The 25,234-nt window shown below is 40.2% G+C and overlaps 1 protein-coding gene across 5 annotated transcripts in view; it reads right to left on the reverse strand.

The window, feature by feature from the left end:
- The window catches only part of ARHGAP42 (Rho GTPase activating protein 42), a 305,839-nt gene that overhangs the window by 52,419 nt on the left and 228,186 nt on the right, over positions 1-25,234 (reverse strand). For all 5 annotated transcript variants that reach the window (XM_019530286.1, XM_019530287.1, XM_019530285.1 and 2 more), the window contains 6 exons: positions 20,365-20,494; positions 13,131-13,231; positions 12,335-12,444; positions 8,193-8,271; positions 4,735-4,774; positions 1,354-1,416 (listed from right to left, as the gene is read on the reverse strand). In XM_019530286.1, coding sequence (XP_019385831.1) covers positions 1,354-1,416; positions 4,735-4,774; positions 8,193-8,271; positions 12,335-12,444; positions 13,131-13,231; positions 20,365-20,494 — 523 coding nt within the window. The remainder of the gene's footprint in view (positions 1-1,353; positions 1,417-4,734; positions 4,775-8,192; positions 8,272-12,334; positions 12,445-13,130; positions 13,232-20,364; positions 20,495-25,234) is intronic.

Here is a 25,234-nt window from a genome sequence, read left to right on the forward strand (position 1 = left end):
AATGTTCAAGTTCAAGAATTTGTATTACTTTAGCCTTCCAATTTCAGTAGTTTTGTTACCAGTAGCTATACTTTCAAAGCAAAACCCTCAGAAATGATAAAAACTAAGTTAGCAAAAAATCTTGATGTAACCCTTTTTTTCACTCCATAGCTCCTTTTGCTCTACTGAGCTCTTAGGTGTAACCATGGCAAAGTAATATTCTAATTAGTTTTGCCTATTGCCTGAGGGAAACCAATTATATTTTGTCACAAAAACCTAACTAGAGCACGCTTCTGGCGATCCATAAAACAAAACAAAACACCTCCTTCCAAAAAAAAATCTCTAATACACATATTTGCTTTTAATGCAAATAATGTTATTAAATTTTGTCAAGTGTTTCAAATCAAGGTTTACTATTTAAGAATGTTTCAGGTGATATTGTATCTTAGAACATGGTGGTTCAAATTTTGTTTTCAGGTACAGGAAGATAATCTTAGCGCTTTTACCTGGATGAACCAAGGACTGATCAACTCTGACTAGTAAAAAATTACCTATCAGCATCAGCTTGACTGTTATTTTGTTTTTTCCCCATATAGTACACACATACTATACCACTGAATTACAATTGTTAAACACAAACTGCATGTCTGATATAAAAGCAATAAAATTATTGGAGTTCTGAGTATTATGTTTACTAATAGAAGAAAAGTCAAGAAAGACATTTTGAAAACATCTTTTTTCTAATTTACATATAAATTATAAATTTAAAATTTTTATGAAAGGATTTTTGACAACTTTTAGGCATAACAACCCACAAAAAGTAAAAGCTAAATGACATTAAGGCCACTGATATGCACTGCACGTAAAACGATTAACTGGTTAATCCTGTTTTAAGAAGTGACATTCATTCAAGTAATGCTGTGAAAAAACTCCAGCAGAAATAAGTGATAAAGTTATTACACAAAATATGTGTAATAATTATGTGGCTGGTTCCTACCACACCTCTGACTGAATGGCCAGTAGTCTCTGCCTCTGGAGCACACTCATGGGCTCCAGAGGCAGAGACCACTGGGCTCCCCCAGCACCAACAATATGTGGTGATGGGGTCTATTACTTTATCTCATCATTGTGCTTCCTTCCATGCACATGTGGCGTGGCAGAAGGTGTGATTGCTGGGATCATACATCAGATCCTGATGCACCTTCTTTTTAATGTCTGTTGGCTAAGATTCCAAAACGAAGTTAGGAAAAATATTTCCTATTTACTCACAGCGCAGAAAAATTTTTCGAAGAGAAAATATAATAGCAAATAGACAATACAGTATATATAAGTGTATATGTACAATAGATGTGTTATGTAAAATTTGAGACATACCTCTTGTTTCCACAGCATGAATACATTTCCTCACAAAGTTAAAGCCTGCTTCATTTAAGAACACTATAAATTGAACAAAACCACATTATTCACATTAATCTCATTTTGTGTATAACTACGTCTTTATGTTAGCCTCAACATGGTTTCTATGCTGTTGTTGCTGAAAGCAAAATATCTAGAGTTAGTAGCTTTCCTTTATATAATTGTTGATTCAGTCTCTACTCCTTCACACAAAGGGAAACACACTTTCTGATAATTAAAGAACTAACACACATATATTCAGGGTTTTTGCATGCATCTTTTAAAAAAATAAACTAATATCTTTTTCTGTTACAAATAAAAGACCATAAGCATACCCTAGCACTTGTATGGTGGAAAGTTTGACAGTTTAAGAGGATGTATATTTTAGGAATACCACACACACAGACTATGCCTTTCAGACCTGCAGAGACAAAACAATATGGGAATAAATCAAAACCAGATGCCTGCAGAATCCATGAGACACCTTTCCCTCAGCTCAATACTTTGCTATCCTGCAAGAGCTTACACATATTTAATGTTTTGCACAGCTAGTTCTATTGATTTCAACTCACAGTGAATAGAAATAATCCTGTATGTACAGATTTCAGGAAGCATGGAAGGCCCATGCTATCAATGATATATTTTATTTTGTTAAGATATATTACATACTGTGGTTGAAATTTTCAAAGATGCTCAACTCCAATATGGTTTCAGTGGAGTTTATGTGCCTAATGTCTTTAGGTTTTTCTGAAAACTGCAGCCTTCAATTCAAATGTTCTTGTTTTAAGATGGCCAGAAAAGGTAGCTAGACAAGCAACCCTTACAGTAAAACTATTAATGAACAGGGTCAACAAGCACCTTTTGACATTACTATATTAATGTCAAATTATATTAATATATTTTTCATTTTCACTGCACACTTTTCTAACTAGCTGAATTAAATTTTTTAAATGATACATTCATTACAGTTAAAATAAACGCCATCAAGTAGAAAACAACAACTTAAAATTTTAACTAACCTATCTATATCAATGTAGGTACTCTATATCTACTTTAACCTAATCTGTCTATATATATTAGTTATGTGTATCTAGTTATCTATCTGAAGAGAAATTGGCATATAGTACACTATTTTTAGAATAATTATATGCATTGCTGATTGAATTTTCCCTCAATTTTTACTGGATGTTATACAAATATAAGACTTTTTCACAGTGTATGTAACTGAATGTTGGGATGGGATGGTCTTTGTTGAAACTTGAGAGAATAGTAATTTGCAGCAATACAGGAAAGATATTTTAAAATATCTGGAATTGAATATGCCAGAAAAGAAGTCTGCCTTACATATTTACAAAAGCAAGATTACAGTTTAGAGTTCAGACCTAAAGATACTACTGAACTTATACACTTCATCCTCACACACAACTTCACTTTCAATAACCAACACTTCCTCTAGACCATGGGCACAGCTATGTGCACCAAAATGCCACAATATGCCAACCTTTTTACGGGCAAGCTGGAAGAAGAATTCCTCAAAGACTGCACCATCAAACCCTTGCTATACTTCAGATATATTAATGACCTTTTCATCATTTGGACTGAAACCTGCAATCTCCGATTGATTTCCTCAGAAATTAAATAATCATCACCATTTCATCAGATGATATTTTGAATACAGTAGATCCCTGATTTATGTGATTCCGACTTACACGTCTCATGTTTACATGATTTTTTATTAGGGTCTGGACTGGAAAATGCCCCTTGAGATGCACATCATTTGCGCTTATACGCGAATGCTCATGAGCTTCGCATATATACTTGAATGTCTCACAAGATTTGCAGGTGGAATCAAGCAGAGCTGTGCCACCATTGTGGTGGCGACATCTTAAGATGCATAAGTGAGACGCTAAGCGCACCTCCTAAAGGCGATTCTGCCAAGAAATGGGGGAAAAAACTCTGACTAAGGTATGTCGGGGTACGCAACCCCACAGTATTCTATTATTTCCTATGGGGAAAGTCAACCAGACTTACATGCATTTGACTTATACGAAATTCCCCTGGAACACAATACTCGCATAAATTGAGGGTCTACGGTACTCCAGCACCAACAGTTCCTTTTTAGACATTATGATCACTATCCAGAATGGTAAAATACAAACTCCCACATGCAAGAAACCCATGGACCAACATATATATCTGTACAGAACCAGCAATCACCCTAAACACACCAAGAAAGCTACAATATACAGCCAAACCCTTCAAGACCACTGAATTTGCACTGGGAACACCTGTGATTGTCAAATCATAAATATCAAAAGGGTCTTCACTCAACAAGGACACTCCTACAGAGAGATGGATATACTTTTGAAAGAGCCACCCAGACATCACGTAAAAAACTGACGCAGTACCAAAAGAAAATCCCCATGAATTGCACACCATTAGTTATGACATATCCCTCCCTGGAACCTATACAGAAAATCCTCATATAATGGCACCTATAATAGAAGAAACCCAGTTCTTAAACAGATCTTCTGAGAATCACCAATCCTAGATTTTACACAAGCACTGAACCTCACCAACCTCATCACCAAAAGCAAACTTCCTATGGCCCAAGACGCACCGAATAGATTCAGACCATGCCATGACAAGAAATGTAAAACCTGCCAACATAGCTCCATCACCCCCACAATAACTACACCCCAAAACAAAACTATCACTGTTCCTGGATCTTACACTTGCACCTCCAGAAATGTAATACATCTCACCCAGGGCACTAAATACGCTGATGGAAAATACGTAGGAGAAACCTTGTGGCACATTTCTTACAAGACAACCACCCTCTCCCTAATCTCTCAGTTCTAATCCTGAAAGGGAATTTACAAAACACCTTTCACAGACAAGCCTATGAACTTTACTTCATAAATCTACTGGATACAAAAAATCATGGACAAAATGTCCATGATTTATGGCACATTCTAACTTCCCTGCCATCTGATAGCCCAGATAACCTCTCTACTATTCACCAGCTACATCTCATCACCAGGTCTACATTCCCCTTCTTCTCTGCTGGACCCTCACCTGTTTCTTACCCATTGATTGCCTTAATTTGCATTTTAACTGACGGGTATTCTTGCATGCTGACCTCTGGCTTGGATTCTATACTATTCCATCCAGGAAGAGCACAGTACAACTGCAGATGCTTTTTCAGCCTGAAGAAGAGTGTTTGTATCCAAAACCTTGCAAATTCCAACTAATGGTCTAATAGAAGATATCAGATTTACCCAAAGAACCTTGTCTGCCAGAAGAGGGCATTTTAAAAATGTAGGTACATTTCATAACTTTCTATAATGAAAAACTTACTTTCTTCTTTCTTGCTAATGATGGCAGGTAGTGTGTAAATCTGAAAAAGAAATTAGTGCAAAGGATTAACATTTATGATTTTAAGTCTTAGTTCCCTAGTACCAAATTGGTTGACAGCTCTCAAGCCAGCACCCACAAATTTTGTGTTAACAGTGTACCTGAGGAAAGTCTTGCTCCTCACATTTATTACTATGAACAAGCTTACCAGAGCATGAAACTTAAAATATTGGCTCTGGCAGGCAAGCTCCCTGATGACAGTTTAGTTAAACTAGATGTCTGAGCACCTGAAAGATGTTTGGAGTTAGTATTATGGAAACTACTATTATAAGCAGATCCTGCTTACATTCTGCACTGCTCCAGCCAAGGAGGAAGGCTGTGAGAATACTTTCAGTTTAGCCTGTAATTCTGATTGATCATTTTCTTCACATTGGGTATCTGCCAAGGCATCTTGATATTCAATGAAAATGTCAAATGCGGGTCAATGATAGAAAGAAAACTCTAATCAGCTTTGTTTATTGGCACTTAAAGGCTGTCATTCCTGTTGATTTTCCCTGAAGCACCTGCTACTGCTTCTCCATGGCATCACATTTCATAGATTTCATAGACATTAAGGCTGAAAAGGACCTTGTAAGATCATCGAGTCCAGGCTCCTGCCCCAGGGGAAGGAAGTCAGTTGGGGTCATAGGAGCCCAGCAAGATAAGCATCCAAATTTCTCTTGAAGGTGTTCAATGTGGGTGCCTGAACCACCTCTGATGGCAGGCTGTTCCAGACCTTGGGGGTTTGGACAATAAAGAAATTCTTCCTTATGTCCAGCCTGAAACAGTTTTGTTGGAGTTTATTACCATTTGACCTTGTCATCCCTTGGGGTGCTTTGGTGAACAATCGTTCACCCAGATCCTGGTGAACACCCCTGATAAACTTATAGGTGGCCATCAGCTCACCCGAGCCTGCGCTTTTCCAGGCTAGAGTCCCATAGCTCTCAGCCTGTCGTCTTAAGGTCTGTTTTCCTGACCTCTGATCATGCGCGTGGCTCTTCTCTGGACTCTCTCAAGCTTCTCCACATCCTTTTTGAATTGCGGAGCCCAAAACTGGATGCAATACTCCAGCTGTGGCCTCACCAAGGCCGAGTACAATGTGAGAATGACATCCTGGGATTTACTTGAGAAGCATCTATGGATGCAAGCTGGCATTTTGCTTGCTTTACTAGGTGCAACGTCACATTGAAAATTCATGTTCATCTTGTGGTTAATCATGACCCCCAAGTCCTTTTCATCTGCAGTGCTAGTCAGTGTAGCACTGCTGAGCCTATAAGCATGCTGCAGGTTTTTCAGCCCAAGGTGGAGAACCTTATGTTTTTTTGGTGTTAATAGTGTACCTGAGGAACACCATCAGGTTCTTGTCCGCCCATTTGCTGAACCTGTCCAGGTCAGCCTGGATTGTCCGCCTGTCTTCTGGTGGGGATGCTTTGCCCCAAAGTTTGGCGTCTTCGGCGAACTTGGCCAGTCTGCTTCCGATTGCAATGTCCACATCATTAATGAAGATGTTGAACAATACAGGATCCAAGGACAAAGCCTTGGAGGACCCCACTGGTCACAGGGCACCATGAAAAATGACTTCTGTCAACCACCATGCTCTGGGTCTAACCATGGAGCCAATTCCCCAAACAGCGGATCATGGTGAACCCGAGGCCGCAGTTAGCCAGTTTTGCCAAGAGGTGATCATCAGATACCAGATCGAAGGCTTTTTTGAAGTCAAGATATATGAGCAGGTGATAGGTCACCTGGTTGTAGAAGGAAACGAGATTGGTCAAGCAAGATCTACCTGCAACAAACCCATACTGGCTATCCCTCAGGATACTGCTGTCAGCTAGTCTGTTATCCCTATGACATCGTAATTATTTGTGTTAAGCAGGAGGATGAGTTCCTCCTGCTTATTCCCCAAGCTCCTGGAATTCGTGTACAGGCAAGCAAATGTCCCCTTGGGGGCCCCTGCCTTGCCCACAGATTGATCCAGGGCTGAAGCAGGGGTGGGATCCCTTAAGTGCCTAGGCCCGCTGGCTTTGCAAGGGTTGCTTAGTGGGCCAGTGGTGGCAGTAGTTCCTCCATCCCCCAGTGGGCTTAGTTTAAAGCCTGGTGGAGCAGGTCAGCCAGTCTGGCTGAGACTCACCAGCGGAGAGAGGTGGAGGCCATCCCTTCCCAGAAGCTCGCTGCCTCTCTCACCAAACAGCAGACTGTGGTCATGAAAGCCAAAGCCTTCCTGATGACACCAGCACTGCAGTCTTTGGTTCACTACCTGGATCCTCCTCTCTTTCCTCAGCCCATAGCCCGAGACTGGGAGGATCAAAGAAAACACCACCTGCTCCCCCAGACTCTTTAGTCCTGCTCCCAAATCCCTGTAGCAGTTCATGACCTGGCTGGGAGCTCTCCGAGCCATGTCTGTGGTGCCCACATGGATAAGGAGCATGGAATAGAGGTCAGTGGGCTGGAGGAGTTTAGGGATCTTCTCCTCAATGTCTCAGATGTGAGCTCCTGGGAAGCATCAGACTTCCCGGGCTAAGGGGTCAGAGCAGCAGATTGCCCCATCAGTCCCCCTCAGGACGGAGTTTCCCACAACAAACACTTTGCGTTTGGTCTTGGGGAGAATTGGAGCCGTAGCTACAGTAGAACCTGTGTTGCCTGCAGGAGCTGGCAACACAGCAGGCTTCGTGGGGGATGCAAGAGGTTCGTATGTGTTGCTGAGCTCTGGCGGGGCAGAGGCCTTGGTGCGGCAGGCGTTGGGGCCCTTGACCACCTTGGTCCAACCCCTGGGCTGGACACTAAGTCCTCCCTTGTCCTGGAGGGAGACCATGGTCTACCCTCCATCTCCTGGGGGAGAAGGGCCTGGCACTAGGAGTCTATCTCTTGCTCACAGTCCCTGATGGCATGCAGTCTCTGGACTGTGGCCTGGAGCTCCTCCAGCTGGCACACCAGAGACCCCAGTAGGGAGCAGACCCCGCAAGGGGAGGTGGCCATGCTCCCGGGCCCCAGAGCCTGAAAAAGCGACAGGCAGCCCCCACAGCTGAGAGCCAGGGGCTCCATCTGGGTGGAGGCCTGTGGTGGCTTCTGACATCCAAGATGATTTTTTGTTATACCACCAAGGAGAGCAAAATTATATCTCTGCCCATATATTCTGTATGCCAGTATACTATGCAGCTGGTTGGACTGTGAAAACCTTAAGTAATGACGCAAATGAAGCTGAGTGTGAATTTAGATTGGACATATCCTTTTTTAGTTTCATTCTTTAATTATTACTTTACTATTTTAATTACCTTATCACCTACATAAGGTAAATACTTTACTATATATATGCACTGAATTGTACATGTGTCTTATATGTTTGAGGTATTTTGAAATTCACACAAAATTGATTCATTTTTTATGAGAAATCGGACTGTATAACAACAACAAAATTTCCTTACTGGCTCCTTTCCATCCATGGCTTCCAACCAAAGTTTTCTATTGGATTCTGAAGAAGCCTGCAGTGTAATGATCCCAGGTCTATTAAAACAAAACAAACATTATTTACAATTTATTTATCTTCCCCCAAATCTGCATCCTGGACATTAAAATAAAGAAAGCATGATTGCATGCATACAAGTGGGCAACAGGGAAGAACTAAGGACATCACTTTAGTTTCAAGTATAAACTACTTTGTGGCATTAGAGAAATACAGTATTTACTTGCATACCACATGTACCTCTGCCCCCCAAATCAAAAGTGGTACTCATGTCTTAATCAAGGGAAGCTGATTTTTCTTGGAAGGGTAGGCAGAAGCAAGCAGATGCTGTAACTCATAGCTGGTAAGAAGGCTGATGCTTCTCTGTAGTTGTGGAAGCAGAAGGGGCAGAATCCAGTTAACTCTCTCACAGTCTGAGCATACTGAGCTGGCTCTGGGCAAGTGAGCTGCTAGATGCAGTCTGTAATATCTTGATGAAGCTTATGGTGTGGAAACAACAATTTATTACCTTTAGATGTAAACTCTTCGTATGATAATTTGTTAAAGTAAACCATAATGAACACAAGCAACTATAAAGAGTTTTATTTGAATCCTGTATAAATTAGTCTTTAAAGCGAACTGTAAGACATTATTATGGATTTAAGGACAAAACTCTTCATGCTACTTTACTACTATCATAGTTTTGTTGGATATATTTAATTCCTTTGAATTTCAAGAACACTGATTTTATTTGCCAAAACAAAATTGTCACTTCGCTGATTCTGAAAAAACCAGAAAAGAGTATAATGCTTGTGTTCATATTGTTTTAAAATTACAGTTCCTGGGAGATATTAAACTAATGGCATGACTGAGATCTAAGGAATTTTATACCCCATGTCAAAAATTGCCCATCCTTCCATGCCACATTGCAAGGATCAGGCAGGAGGTCATTGTCCTGGAACCTGGACATGTTAACTACGCCATATATGTATTATTTGCCAGGGTCCTAAAAGACTCTAAGAGGTAGCAAATGGAGTAATTTATCTCTATATGTTTCCAAACCAGACTATGATGCTTGACATTTATTTATTATTTTAATATAAATCTAATATATATCATTTGGTACTTTATAAACAGCAGAGTCACTATCAAATTAGCATCATAAATTGACAAATATAATTATTACTGTAAATTGGTAAAACAGGATAATTACTTGAATATGAGATAAGGCTTTCCCCCCAATCAGCATTCAAAGAAACCTCATTAAATACACTATCATTAAACTGCTGCCAAAAACAGCATGTGATCGGTAATGGTAACCAACTGTGAAACTGATTAAATGCAGCCAACAGTAAGCATGACTATATAATCCATATTGGACAGACCTACTGATGGGAATCTTGCACCAGCATAGGTTGGTGCAGCCCATCTGAATAAGAAATATGGCAGAGCCCACTGTGCTCAGTGGACATGTCTACATGCTCATTAATGCACTTTTGTTACTACGTATTAAGTAGCCTTAATGGGAGGCATTACATAAAGGCACTTGAGGCTGCTCTAATGCACAGCAGGAAAAGCAAAGATCTTTTTATTGACTCTTAATGTGCAGGCAACTAATTCTACAGAGCATTAGTGTATTAGCACTGTTTTTGCCATGATGCTTTAATGGGCAGTAGAATACATTATAGTAATAGTCATTAAAACATATGTGTAGATGTGTCCAGTCCCCCTCAGGGGCAACTCTTTTTCAAGTCATGGTGAGCCACAGCATTTAATACATTTCAATTTCATCTTCCCACCCACAGCTGCCATTTCCAATTATGCTTGATTCTTTACCAGCTTTAACTGTCTGGCAAATTTAACAAAATGGGGCCCCAAACAGAGAATCCCTCTGTCTCCCCCCCTCTTCCCCCACCTTCAGCCTGTCACAACAAGACATGTGATTACATCCATATATCCAACAAAACATATGATTAGTGTGGCCCTGCCATCCATGAGGTGGAGCCAGACCAGGTGGCCTTCACCTCATCTGCATATATATATTTGGAGGATCCCAGGACTCGTGACAAGAACACCCAGTTCCAGTTACAAGTGGGAGGCTAATTAGCATATGGATTCTTTGTGGGGGAGTATACATACTGAGCAGTGCTGTACTATGGAGTCACCATGGCTTGAACCACTGTTGACTCTGCTGTGGCCCAGCCCAATGAACTATATGATAAATCATAAGCATTTCAGCTCTGGACTAGTTGCATATAAATAAATACAAAAGTGCTGTTTAAAAGTGGGTTTATGGAGTACCTGTGCTAAAACTTTCAGCAGTTTCAAAAAGGTAAAGTGCATCAATTCTGGATGAAATAAGTCCATTTGCCGAAATACAAATTAGTACAGGCATGTTTATTTCAAAGTTAGTGTTTTAAATTTGCCCCTCACTTCTATTTGCACTCAGGAGGTGCATCCAGACGAGCATGCATATGCCTCTTGCAGCATCTCAAAGCCCTTTGAGACACTGCAAGAGGCACATGCATGAACAAAAAAAATGCTCCCTGCACTGCAAATTTGCAGCGTGGGGACAAAATTAGACTCCTGGATAGTCAAGGGTCAAAAAATATCCTGGGTGAAAAAAGCGGGGCAAATGAGCCTCAGGTCTTCCACAGAGCTATTCAGGCAGCCAGCCAAAGCATCTCTATGGCTGGCCCTCACACTGGTGCTGAAGCACCCTGCCTGCCAGTCCAGGGCAGGCAGCATGCCAGCCGCAGGGAGCTGGACCCGAGCTCCGTGCCAGTAAGTAGGAGGTGGGAGAGTCTGGAGGAGGGGGGAGAGGATCATGCGGGACCCCCCAAAGGCCGCATTCCCTGCCCGCTTCCCAAGCCCCCCGGATCGCTGCACTGCCCAGCCACATCCCCTGCTGGCTCCTGCCTCCCCCGGATCCCCACCTGGCCCTATCCCCTAATGGCTTCTGCAGCACCCCTGATGGCTGCCTCACTGGGCCCCAGTGTCCCAGCACTGTAAAAAAACCCAACAATAACAACAACAAAAACACATATTTTTTGACCTCTGGATATTTTTGGACCCTCGGGGAATGTTTTTTTTGTTCTCACATGTGCCTCTTGCAGCGTCTCAAATGACTTTGAGATGCTATAAGAGGCATGTGCGCACTCGTCTGGATGCTCCCAGGGAGAGCAGGGTCTGAGAGTGAGGAGGAGATGAAGGGGCTGCAAGGAGGATGGTGCCTCTCAGATTTATTTTTCTTGGTGTAGCAGTGAGTGGGGGGGCAAATTCAAGGCAAACCTCCAATAATTAGATTCTATACCTGGAAATTTATAATAAATTTATAAAAATTACATATAAAGAATCCAATTATTAGAGGACCATCTTATATTCACGGTCATCTTATATTCAAGAAAATACTGCAGTCTTTTAGAGAATGACCAAGCAAGAATTATATTAAGAGTGTGAATTTATTATTCCTGCTTAGTTCACCAAGACTTTAAGGAAGATGTTTATTCAACATATCAAGTTCCAATTTCTTAATGAATAAAGATTAATTTCATAGAGTATTGTCCATATGTATTTTCTCACAAATATTCAAAACTGTTTCTCTTCATTTTGGACAATTAAATGTGTACAGCAGTACTCGGGGAAATATTTATGCAATTGTTTCAGCTTATGGGAAAAATAAGTTCTCTCTTTTACTTTAGATAAAAACAGTATTGTAACAATTCATTTACAATTGCAAACTTTAAGTGAAGAACTTCTGTATCTGAGAGAAAAATGTGGGGAAAACAAAAGCATGTCTAAGAAAGAGATTTATGAGACAAATGTCTAAAACCAGCCTTTCTAATTGAAACTTAAGGTCTACAAAAATCCATTTTTATGTACCCAGCTTGGTATATTGACCATGATAAGATCACATAGACAATGTTATCCATTCTTTGGTCAGAAAAATAGGTGTGGAGAAACTAGGTGCTTACTCTTGCAAACTTGTCCTCATTTGTACACAGATAAATGGAGAAATATTTTGTGGCTGTTATAATAAGAACCACATATTGTCCAGAAGTATTGCTATTTTATAGCATGATAATTAAATTAATTTTATTAAAAATAATAATTAAAAAATCAGACCTTTCAAATACTTCAATATCAAAACAGAAACGTTTATCGATTGAATCTGTCTTTCTTCTGATACAGGATTTTAACTTGAGTATTTCTGGTGAGCTTGTAACAAGGCCATTCTATAAAAGAAGCATAAGAAAGAAACAGGGAAATTAGTACATAGACACAATGTTGCAACAGCATGGCTCTGATCTTTAAGTTTAACTACATGACATTAACTATATGAATATGCTTAAAGACTTAACATTATATAAACATTTACAATCATCCCAAAATGTTATGCATATTGTATATTAATATAATTTAAATAGCTTCTTCTTCATATAATTGTGTACTTATTTCAGATCAAACATCTAAATTTGAAATTACACATTGGGAATACATGTACCTCTATAAGGAAACCTGATGGTATGCAGTAGTCCAAAATCCATATATCTTGATCTGATTAGATTATGAACATTTTTTAAAAATACAAAAATGAGGACATTTAAATCCTGTTCCTGTGCTAAGTCCTGTAGTTTTCGTGTCAGTTGATATACCGTGGGAAACAGGACTACAATAGTAATAGTTTTGAAATATATTACATAAAAGGTAGGTAATTTTATTTCCAATATGTAATATGACCTTTAGTTTCACATGTAAAAACATTTGCCAATGTTAATCATTTTATTGCAAAAGCAACTCTTCATTTGTTCACCTGAATGCCTCTGATACATTAAATACTATTTTCCTTATATGTCTTGCTGATGTCTTCATATAAAAAAGTTCATATACAATTTTGGGTATAACTCAATGCAATACTCACGACTTTCCCACCAGACTTTGTTTCAGCTAGGCTCATTGTAAAAGTCTTTGTCCCTTTATCATAAGTACAGTAATGTTTTATCCAAGTAAATCCAATGGGTCCTAGATAGAAGAAAAATAATATTTAAAAAAAAGCCATTCAGAAATGTTATAATAATGTTATGTAGTGTTAGAGCTTTGTACAGTAGAAGAGATGCAATGTAAAAGAGGTACAGTGCAGCACTTTGAGAAAATCCTCTTTCCTATTTCAGGATGTGACACACAATGATTTTATAACCTTGAACACATCTCTTAGTAACATGTCACATAAGAGGGCAGGGCTGCAAAGGACCTTATGAAATCTCACTAGTTCAGCTCCCTACTCAAGACCGGATCCCTGATTAATGCAAGGACAGGGAGAGGAAAAAAGGAGACATCTATCCCAGCCAAGTGTCTTTCTAACCTGCTCTTGAAAATTTCCAAGGATGGAGATTCAACAATTCCTTCAGAATGCCTGTTCCAATCCTTAATCACCATTGTAGTGACAAAGTTCTTTCTCATATATTGCATTTCCTATTCTTCCATCTCATTGGGATAGCTTTTTCCTGACCCTTAAAAGGGCCTTTTAAAACCATGACATCCCTCTGTTGCTCTCCCTTCTGACCTTCAACTAGAGAATTGCTCTTACCTACTTCCCATTTCATACTGTGCTTCAGAATAAATACATATCTCCTTTATTTATTAGGCAGTATCTCCTTTTTTCCCCTGCTTATCCCTCCTAAACAAGCTATATACATCTGTAGCACACCCTGACCCAGCTCCTATTCGAGGTATGCTCCCAGTGTACTTTCGCACCTACAGGGATGTCCTTCAGCACCTGATCACTCACGGAAGTCTGCTGCTTGACCCCTGAGAACAGTCAAAACTGTGCCAAGGGGTGCCAAGGGGCCAATTTCTTTGCCCAAGGTACCTGCTGCCTCACTAATGTCTTGCCACCTAAACAGAGAAGATTGCCACCTTTTTCAGTCATGTGCTTAGAAATGAGAGACTTCTGGAGAAGAGGCCTACCTATTTAGGCAAATATTCTGAAATCATACCAACCACTGACAAAAGGTAAGCTATAAAGAATACCAAAAAGATTTATTATAAAGCCAAGAATAAACATAAAATATCAGCATCCATAGGTTAAGCTACAGATATATATATATATATATATATATATATATATATAAGAATAAACAAAATAAAATAAAATATCGGAACAATGATTTTACTTTATCTCTGCATCTTAGCTCTAAGATCTGCTCAGCTCCACAGGTTAGAAAGCAGCTGTTGACTTCGACCTACCTGTCAAGTCATCCTGCAAATTCTCCTGTCAGCCTATTCAATTGAGAGTGCAAGATGAGTGACTGAAGTCCCTTATATCCAGGAAACTTTAGAAAAAACAGTTGCTCTCATAGCAAGGCTTAAGTATATTTTCTTATCTGGTCATTTATATACATTATCCACTGGATTCTTGGGGAGCCCATAATATATATATATGACTTCCTGCCCCGTGTGTGTGTGCATGTATGTGTGTGCGTGCGCGCTTACTAGATCAGAAGTCTTTCCTGCTCCGGTTATGACCCAGAGAGTATTAACATCCTTTCAGACCTAAATTGCTAACCCAGTATCTTTAGGATACCAACTCTCATTTATTTCTCCAATTGTGAATAATGTCCTTTCCTGCATAGCCTATTTTCAGTTTTCATTCTTGCTACCGGTCTATCTTTTTAAAAGTTAATTCATCATCATCTAGAAGGGGCTGACTTATGTACCTTGGACTACGTTTGTAAGGGTGTATTTGACTGACCATCAAACATATGTATGTCAGACACTAATTCTCAGTGATTACTTCTCTCAGGCATTTCAATTTTTATTGTTTGCCAGATGTGAAATTCTGTTTAGGGAGCAACACCTAAAATCATTATCGTGTTATGCAACCCTGGACCTACTATGGCACATAAATATATATTTATACCCAATATAAGGCTAACTGCAGCTTAATGTCATCTATCAAAACCACACACACCATATCAATAAAATCAACTCAAGAAAACATACATGACATCCAAGAAACACCTCAAGATATGGTGAGTTTGTGACACCATCCACAACAGTAGTCTAGTCATGTGAGCTATCCCATCGTGTCTCCATAATCCCAGTTATGTTAGGATCTTCAATTTTTCCTACTTAATTACCATGCAGTATCATTAGTGCCCACATGAATGAGCAGCATCAGATAGCAGTCAAAGGGCTGGATAAGTCAGTCTGGGTAACCTTTCTGGGATGTCTCAGATGCAGGCTCCTGGCAGGCTGCAGACCTCCAGAGCCAATAGGGCAGGGCAGCAGATGGATGGCTTCATGCTCTGCTGAGGGGAGTTGCCAACCACCAGCAGCTGTTGCTTACACTGTAGTAGTAGTTTCAATCCTGCCACATCTTGGGATACATGGCTTGGCCTCTCTTGCCACTGGAGTAGGCTGCTTCTTGTCTGATGTTGGGGCTTCATACCTGTTCTCCACCTCAACAGCTTCAAGTTTAGAAGAGAAATGCAGTCTGCTCTCAGAGAAGACAAGCTGCCAGTTTCCTGAGTATCTGGGTCTTCTTTGTCTTCTAATGCCTGCTCTAGCTATCCCTCTCCCATGGTGTGGAAGGTCTAGCTGTGTATTAAATAAATGAAGACCTCAAGCTCACAGATGCTTCTGGCTTGTTCACCTCCCCCTGCTGCTCCTTTACTTTATTCCTAAGAGACTCCACCAGGAGGTACAAGCACCACCCCAGCTGGCTGTCTCTGGCAGGGACATGCAGGCCACATTTGCCAAGCCAGATCAGGACCTGGGTGGAAGCCTTGATGGTCAGTGGCAAACCTGGACAGAGCGCACAGGTAAAAAAAGAAGAAAACAAAAGAAGGACGAGCTGGCAGAGCAGGGGCTTTGGCAACATGATACCTTCCAGCCATTCCATTGATTCTCCTGCTAGCTCCTTTTTCCTTTTCTGCTTCTATCTCCTAGAAAATGCCTTTTTCTTCCTTTGTCTGCTACCATTCAGGAAGCTAACAGTGAAGGATGGACAAGAAAGTGGCTAGGCAAATTCCCTCAGCAAAATCCCACTCAAACTCCCGTGTTTACTGGGTTGTCTTTGGTCATCTTATTACTGGCTCCTTAAGCTTAAAGTTCAAGCATCGTAATGTAATTGAGTAATTTAACACTCCAGGGTCTGATTTTCTCCAGAAGCTAGACAGAGAGAAGTGAGCCACTAATCAGTTACTCTCCAAATACTGGCATGGTAAGTTTCTGCAACCACCTCTGCCTGGGTAGTAATGTTGCAGAACAGGAGCTTTCATGTTTCTTCCCATAAAGTTGGTGGAAGAGATCTATGAAAAGAGCAAGAGCGCCAAAAGTAAGGAAAGCATGGAGAGAAGATCCTGACTGTTAGATGCAGAAACTCAGTGAAGACCTTCTTGTCTCCTATCATTTGGAGTGGGACTGTACTAGGGAGATCAGTGGAAGCATGACTTTGTGGTAAGAGTATTATGAATAATATAGCTGTAAGAAAAGGTGCCATGACTAACTCTGACCCTTGGTAATGGTTTTAAATTGAGGATGTTTTTGCAAATAAAGGCTAGAAATACATTTTCTGGTAGAACAGCACAGTTTAGTATTGGCAAGAAAAGGAACAAAAGGTCAAACTACCTACAAACTAACTGCTGCACACATTCCAGCAGAACCCCTAAAAACAGCCACAGGGAGTCAAAGGGATACTGTCTAGTATAACTGCATAAGGTTTATCAATATTCCCTAATTGGTGTGGCCTACATTTTATAACTCATCCTGAAGAAGCCATAGCTTAATCCTATCTTGAAGCCCTTTTTTATTGCTGACCAATAGCTTGTCTTCATTGCAGAACTACCCTCGGTTCTTGCCCAGGAATTATGCTGAATCCCACTTCTCCCTGCCCACAAAACCCTTTCACTGAAGTTTTCGTAGAGTTCAGATTCATCTTTCATGATGTCCTGTAGCCAGCCCTTCACCTGCACTGAGGATTCAAACCTACAACACTCAAGTACAGACAGCCCTCCACTGCTTCTCACAATTATTGTTGTATTGCCTAAAAAAGAACCAGAGACCAGTTCACCTTACTGCAGCACAAAAAATCATGGCATATGCCTCCAGAAGTCTGGGACACACATCCAGTAGGAGTCCAGCACCACTGAGAACAGAATAATTCAGGTTTGCTTGTTCAGTGTAGCTACTCTCCTGCTCCAGACTAGGCTACTCTACATGCTCAGATACAGATTCTGATCAAAGGAGGCACCTTTGCTATGAAAAAGCAAGCTCAAAAAGAAAATAAATGTTTCCCATAGAACCAAAATGTGCTTCAGACACTTCCCATTCAACTTCTGAGCTTTATGGGGACTGTGCTTGTAAAATTTATGTGACTGCAACCTAAATCACTATAGCAACAAGCCAGCACCAAAAAACTTGAATGCACTTGATTACTAAATACATTTAAAAGAAGAAAGGGTTGAGATGCCATCCTCAAGCCAGACGTACAATTCCCGATAATTTCAATGGAAAGTGCGGCGGCATATCAAGGGCAAAATTTGGCAGTTACAGCATGCGACTGGACATACGGTTTTGTTTTTTAATGAAAGGTGTTGCTACGGGAACATTTTTTATTAAAATGTAAACCAATTAATCTTTAAAACTACAGATGTTAAAAATATCATCATAATTCTGTGTCAATTACTACAGATTTGCCTTGTAAAGGTGCCCATCCACAAAGGCAATGACGTTTTCAAAGAATTCATCAGCCTTGTAAGTCATTTGGTTGAGAAACCACGATTCTAAACATGCAAACATACATGCTGGTCATGCAACTATGCTCAGAGAAGCATCCCTCCTCACCTGTATTTCACAAGACAAAAACGAAATCGCCCCAATACTTGGTTATTTTATTGCTGAAATATTTTTTTTTTTTTATATATAAATGGATGATTCTTCTAATATACTTTTAACCATGCCAGTGTTTTACCAACTCTTGCATTATAAGGGCAAACATTTTCAAATAAACTTTATAGATTTTTTTTCTGTACATGTTGCTATCTTATACACATCAATATTTTGTACAGAGAGGTACCCAAGTGCTCCACTATCTCATCCTCATACTACTGTTTCTGTATGTCTGTTGTAGCATTTTGTAAGTTTACTTTTTGGAAAAAAATAGCCTTATTTGATAGTGAATTTATATCATCCTTTGCAATAATAAATTTTGTGTCTTGTGCACTACTAATAATAGATATGCAGAGTTTTGCCCTTGAAGGCAGTACTTATTAACCATACTCTTTTTTAACAGCATCCTTAATAACTGGTTGTGGAAGGCTAACACCAGTATAAGGAAATCTCTCCGAGGCAGAGATGACAGACTGCTATTTTTTCCTGAAGTAAACTAATGACCAAATCTCCTTTCAGTGAGAGGATGTCAAGTTGGCCTCTCACTATTTAATGAAGCACTGCATGTGCCCAGCATTTCTCTCATTTCTTGCTCTCCCAATAATAGTGCCTTGTGTAATTCCCACTTAACAAAGACTTGTATTATTATTCAATTAACATATACAGGATCTGCTCAAAACTCTTTAGTGTAGCTTTTGCTAAAAGTGAACCAGGTTAACTAATATTAGCACCTTATCTCCCTTCGTTTGGCTCATATATATAATAGGAGCTCAGGCTTGTGAGGTGAGCTTTTAGTGAACCAATTAATCTGGGAAAATCAATTATCTATAGCACTATACAGACTCTTGATGCAGGCTCATTGGGTGGGTGGTGGGAGGAAGCAGACCATTGAGACCAGTTCCAGATACCCTGCCTTTTAATATTAGGCCCAGAAAGCTCCTACTTTTACAAGAGAGTAAAAAAATGGATTTATAGGATAAGCTATACTGAAGATTTATCACTGTTTAAATGAAATACAAATTTGCACATCACACAGAATACCTAAACCATGTTTATTGTCATTTGCCAGCACCAGCTTGACCCACATCATACACAGCTGAGATAGCACATAGGATGGGAATGGCTTTACTGAGGGTGTAGCATGACTTTTGTACAGCTAACTCAGGCAGATTGTCTACGTTTTATTTGATGTTAACAGTGGTATTTGGTACATCACATACAGCTATTCTTCCCCTTGTCCTCAGTTTTTGGTATCCAGGACTGCATTTTCTCAGATGAGAGTCAAACTGCTCTGACTATTCAACGTTTATGGTTTCTGATTTGATTTTCTCTTCCCTTTGTCATTTATTGGTAAGCTCCTGGCAGTGTATTTTTGCTAAGTCTGTACATTTTATTTCTATTTCTTTAACTTGTTTGGACACTGCTTCATTCTTATTCTTATCATTTACATGCAAATGAACAGGCCTACACACCTCAAACTAATAATCCAATTTCCTTTTGCCTTTGTAATTCATATGGTTTCTCTCACATATTAAGGTTTTGGGGTTTTTTGCTTCAAAGGGTCTACATTGTGAGTTTAACCCAAATTTGCTCATGGAATAGTCCCTGCTGGCCTGCCTACATTGCTTCACGTACAACCCAAGAGTCCTTCTGAGGAGCGTGTCTCACCCACTAGCTTCTGCTCTGCACATGCTCTTATGCTAAAACACAGCCACATTAGAGCAGTCATGAGGACACAGCTATTAGAATAACCATGGCAGAGACCCTTAAGATGCCCTGAGCTATTGCTGCAATGCCTACTTTTTGGGATACGGTAAATATAGAGTAGGAGTAAGTAGGCAATAGGGCTCTCACGGCCAGCACAGTCAGTGCAGACATGCTCTTCCTTGCCTACCTGCCTGATCCCCCAATGACCTCTTAAAACACATTATCTCCACAAGGTTCTGCTACACACAGACAGAGACAGTGACAATGGGTTCCCTGAGGTAAGGGAGGGAGCCAAGAAGGTAGTTTATTAGTTTTAATAAAACAGGCTTCTCTACTTTTTCCTTCAGCCTATATTTAGGTGGCATCAGACACCTCTTGGGAAAGTTCTCAGTATTCCTGTGGGTCAGACTTTTCTGAAGCATAAGCAAACAAAATAGATAGAAAACCCACAATTTGCCCTGTCCAGATTTTACGTTTTTTCTCAGCACACTTTAAAAGTGGCAAACAGTAAAGCAGTTTTCAAAGTTGGGTATATATGTGCATATGCTATTACTCACGCTTCTCCTGGACATAGAGATAGCCTTCCATGGTCCACTGACTTGGTGGTCGGTAATCCTGGCTGGCAGATTTCATTCTCTGCATCAGTCGCTCCACTTCTTGCCTAGTACTTTCAAAATTATTCCGTGTCTAAGAAAAATAAAAAGAGTGAAAACACCCTAGAAACTCAATAGTTCATTCAGTATTTAAGGTAATAATTACAGAAAGAGATCAAATATTGTTGCTACTAATACTATTACTACTATACTACTACTATTACTATTGGGCCACATTTAGAGAAATTGGGACAATTCTCTGAAGGACAATACATTTATTTTTGCCCTAGTTATGCTGATAACGGGGATGTAAAAGATAACCTTCACTCTGTATTCTCTACAGCATGTCGGTGAGCCACCAAAACAATTACTTACTTCCACAAGTGTCAAGGAAATTCAGGGGAATTCAACAGGGGAATTCAAAAGGTCACTGGCCTTAAAAAACTATTTCTTAGCACACTCGCTGTCATGTTAATGTCAATCCCAGAAACCCATCTATGCATACTAACATCATTCTGAGAATCTTGGAGCAAGACCATAATAACTGTGTATCAAGGTACAACTTATTTATGTAAGGAAAGATATGTCATGTTTAGAGTGGCAGAATGTGTCAAGTATGTAAAAAGGCTCTATCTGCCAGAACATGAATTTTTCCATGCAGCCAAATATACGTATAGGCAAACAGATAATAAAGCAAAGAACTGCACCATTTAGATGTGCAAATGCCATTTTTGCCTTAACTGAAATCAATGGGCCAGAATCAACCCCTGCCTCCCACCACATACCTAAAGCAGATTGTACAAGGGAACTGCTATGGAATTATAAAGTATGTTAGATTGTTGTGGATAAGCCTAAATCCTGCCAGAGCTGAATGCACTTCAGTAAACTGCAGTGAAAGTACACTCGGTATCTTACAAGATTTAGCCTAGTTGGTCAGAAAGGCACAGTGGTATGGACATTTGGTTACCCGGAAACAACTAGCAGCGATGAACCTTGTGCCAACATGGGCAGATTTGAACCAATTATTTTCAAGTTTATTCAAAATGATTATAATCCCTAGCTGTTATATACTGGTTTACATGAAGCAATGTGCAGGCTTTATTTATTCCCCAGAACATCCCTGCTAAATCGGAGAATAGCCAATGTCTATACAGTGCTGGGAAGATGTATGGTATTATATGTGCTTATTAAAACCTAGGCAATGTAGGCCACAAGCAAAAAAAGATTTAATAGACAACAAATAATCAAGTTGCGGCATACTCATGACTTTAGACAGCACATAATCGCATACTGATTGAAATAGAGTGTAGTTAGCCAGTTACTGACGTCTGAATAGTCCTGGCTCCTCCCACACTCTCTCCTAGGGCGACCCTTCTCCAGATACCACTGAAGTCATTATGAAGCTTTCTGCCTGACTCCGATTTGACCCCTTTTCCCACTTCTGTAGAGACTAGTCCAGTAGCTATTTAGAACTTTTTTAATAAGAGAAAGAGATTAATTTGTGAAACAGAGGAAATAACTCAGTAAATTCTTGTGGCATATCTACATAGAAGGTGGTATTAGCATGTTTTCATGTACGTTTCTCCAGCCATGGAGGCTGCTGGAGAATTCGAATAGAATGAAGTACTCTGGACTGGAGGATGGACGTTTGCTCTCCTTGTAGTGAAGCAAGAGTGACCTCTTGTGCCTCCAACTAACAAATCTTTCATAAATACCCAATTTTAAAGGAAAAGAGGATGTGAAAGGCTGTAGATGGAGAGGGAATATCTGCAAACAAACTTGCGTGTGGGTGTAAAATGATGGGAGTGTTAGTTATTTCAGAAACACCACTTCTGCTTCCTCAGGCAGAGCTAGTTCTGGGTTCCAGCTCCAAATGGGGCTACCAGGTATAAATGAGGGTAGAAAGGAAGAGGATAAGTGTGAGACAGATTATCCCTTGCATCAAACCTAAGAGTATAGCTCTGTATTAGTATAGCCCAATACCAAGACAGGCCCATTCTGGGAAACCCCTAAACCTCTGCCACTTTGTAAAATATTCCAGAGACAGTAACCGGTAGTAGCAGAAGTCCTGTCAGCACATTTTCTTTGGAGCCATACCAATAACAGTTCATTTGGAGGCAGCGATAATGCGTGCAACTCCAGCATGTATCCTGAAGTTGGTAGGCTTGGCAACCAAAACCGAAAAAGTCAAATCCTGAGCTGGTATAAGCTGTCATAACTCCACTGAATTCAATGAAGCTACAATTTATATCTGGTGATGATCTATCACACTATCTTTCCTGGTAGGGGAACTGACCCCTATAAGAGTATGTATAGAATAATGATGCACAAGAGAACAGTAAAATGGAATCTATTGAGGAACATGTTAAACTTCCTTGCAGAATTTTATTTATCCTCCTTGTGGGTTTTTATGGATGGGAATCAAAATTTGGCTCAACATTAAAACATACTGGTTGAAATTTTTTTACACAAAATTGTTGAAAGGATTCCATTTATTTGAACTCTACTTTTCTTTTCGTAGAGTGATGAAAGCAATCCTGGATTCATTCATTATTAGTCAGGCATAAAAGATATTTCTTGTGTACCTAAATATACGGTATTCAGACCTGTAGTATCTGAGCACAATAAGTATTTTAAAATTAAAAATAATATTGAGTAATTCTCTAAATCTTTCTTCCTTTTCAACTTCTAATGGAGCTAGGGGGATATTTAACAGAGCTGTGTATCTATGAAGGGCTTACTAAAGGGAAATAAAGCTTACTAAATGATTTTTCATTTATTTTTAATGTGTTGAGATCTACAGTTATCTCTTAATCTTTTAAGGGTTCAAATCACCTGGTCTGGGTCTAGCTACTATTCTAAATTTCAGGCTCGGGGTATCGAACATATGGCCCATACAGGTGTTCTATCCAGGCCACCAGGCTACTGGAGGGACAGGGAATTTTTTAGGATATGGAAGTGAAAGCTGGGGACTGCTGGGCCTCCACTGGATATGGCCATTCATGGCAAGTGGATGAAAGCTATGCTGACACATTCCTGCTCACTCTGAAGTTGCTTGGCTCGCAGCCACTTCCCTGGCCACCACCACTGCTTGCGTCACCACTGCTGCCTCTGTCCCTGGTCCTACAGCCATAGCTGTCACTGCTTGTCCCACGGATCTGGCTCAGGGCATGGGATAAGTTTGACGGTCCTGTTTTAGCTCATAAATTCATATGCTGCCTCCTACTAGTCAACCATTTCATTTATCCTGTGGAACTCCGCAGCTCTGAGAGCTGATGGTCATACAGTAGGAGAAATGATATCCAAAAAACTAGAGTAAAAGGATGCCCTTTGCATATGAGGAGCAAAACTTTCAAATAAACCCTATGTTCAGTGGGAAGCTAACACAGAAGACAGAGCAGGGCAATGGGGTCAACGCAAGCTGTGATATTAAGCAGATGAGCTGCTTCATTCTGCATCAGCTGGAACATTTTCCAGGTTCATAACTTCATTCCTAAAATCAGACCCTAATTCAAAAAAGCACTTACATATGTGCTCAAGTTCATCTCTGCTCACAAAACTTAAAATATGAAATTAAAGAGTGAACCGTGTCCGTCTTAATGATGTGTTTCTGAATCAAGGCCCATCAGGCCATCCTATCTGGCCCACAAGGCCCCTAAACATTTTAGAAAATTAGTATTTCTCTACTCCTGGCTGCCTGTCAAAGATGACAAGAGCCACAGACAGTAGGACCGAGGGGGAACCAGCAGCAGGATGCAGGCAGTCCAGCCCTGCCCCACCCCCAGCCATTCTCCTGCCTTCTGTGGTAGTATTTAGTTGGGCTTCTGGCCTACTTGACTAGAAAAACAGACAGAGACCAGAAGTGCTGATACTTCTTATTTCAGTTACAAGTTCTGAGATAAGGATTCCTGCATGCCTTGTTCAGTCTTGATATATTACCCTGTACACAGATGTTTTCTTTAAGTAAACTGCCTGGATGTCTGTGTGATTTACCATTGTTTTGTTTCGCCAAGGTCGTCTTTTTTTTCTCTTTTTCTGTCTTAAGTATAAATATGCTTGTAAACTTAAAGAGTCCGAGAAATCCTTTGAAACAGACAAGTGGGTGATTCCCTTTACTGCATGGAATTCCCCCTGTGATCACAGTATAGCCCTAATAAAGAAAAGCTGACTCTGTCAGTTCTGATTCAACCACAACACAAAGTTTGATTTCTTCCATAATCTGGTGCTGTGACTTGGATAGAGATGCTCGGAATGATCAGCTGGGACACAGACATCTCTTCACTGAAGCCCTGGTGCCAAACCAAGGTAAGAGACCTTTTGAAATTTCTATTGCGGCTTTTCAGTGAGAGGCTGTCTCTGCGTCTTCTTGATTCACTGCTTGAGGCTTACCCTATCTGAACTTTTTTTCTGCCAGAACTGTCAGACCCACTGTGTAAGTAGTAACTGTGAGTAGAAAGAGTTAAGGTTAAAGACTCTGTGTTACTGTTGTCAATGAAAGTATTTCCCCATGTGAATTGAGTTAAGGTCTGTAAAGAACTGTGAGGTCTCTCTGAGGCCGGGAGTGGAAACCCTGTGCAGCCGCCCCGAAGACAACAGATTTGTTCTATGTGCTCTTCAAAAGCAAGGGTGCAAGGTGGAAACTCTTAGAGTGTGAGCGTTTTTCATGATAAGCATTGACCAAGGCTGAGACTAAAGAAATGTTCTTGAACCTCGTGCCTCAATGCAGAAATTCTCTTTTCTGAATTGAGAGTATGAATTGAGAAATATGAGCCACTGACCAGGTCTGAGACTAAGGTTGGGTTCAGCCGCCCCAAGACTGTCCAGAAAGGCAGTT

The sequence above is a fragment of the Crocodylus porosus genome, unplaced genomic scaffold (assembly GCF_001723895.1).
Source record: "Crocodylus porosus isolate Cpor-Errol unplaced genomic scaffold, CroPor_comp1, whole genome shotgun sequence".
NCBI lineage: Eukaryota > Metazoa > Chordata > Crocodylia > Crocodylidae > Crocodylus > Crocodylus porosus.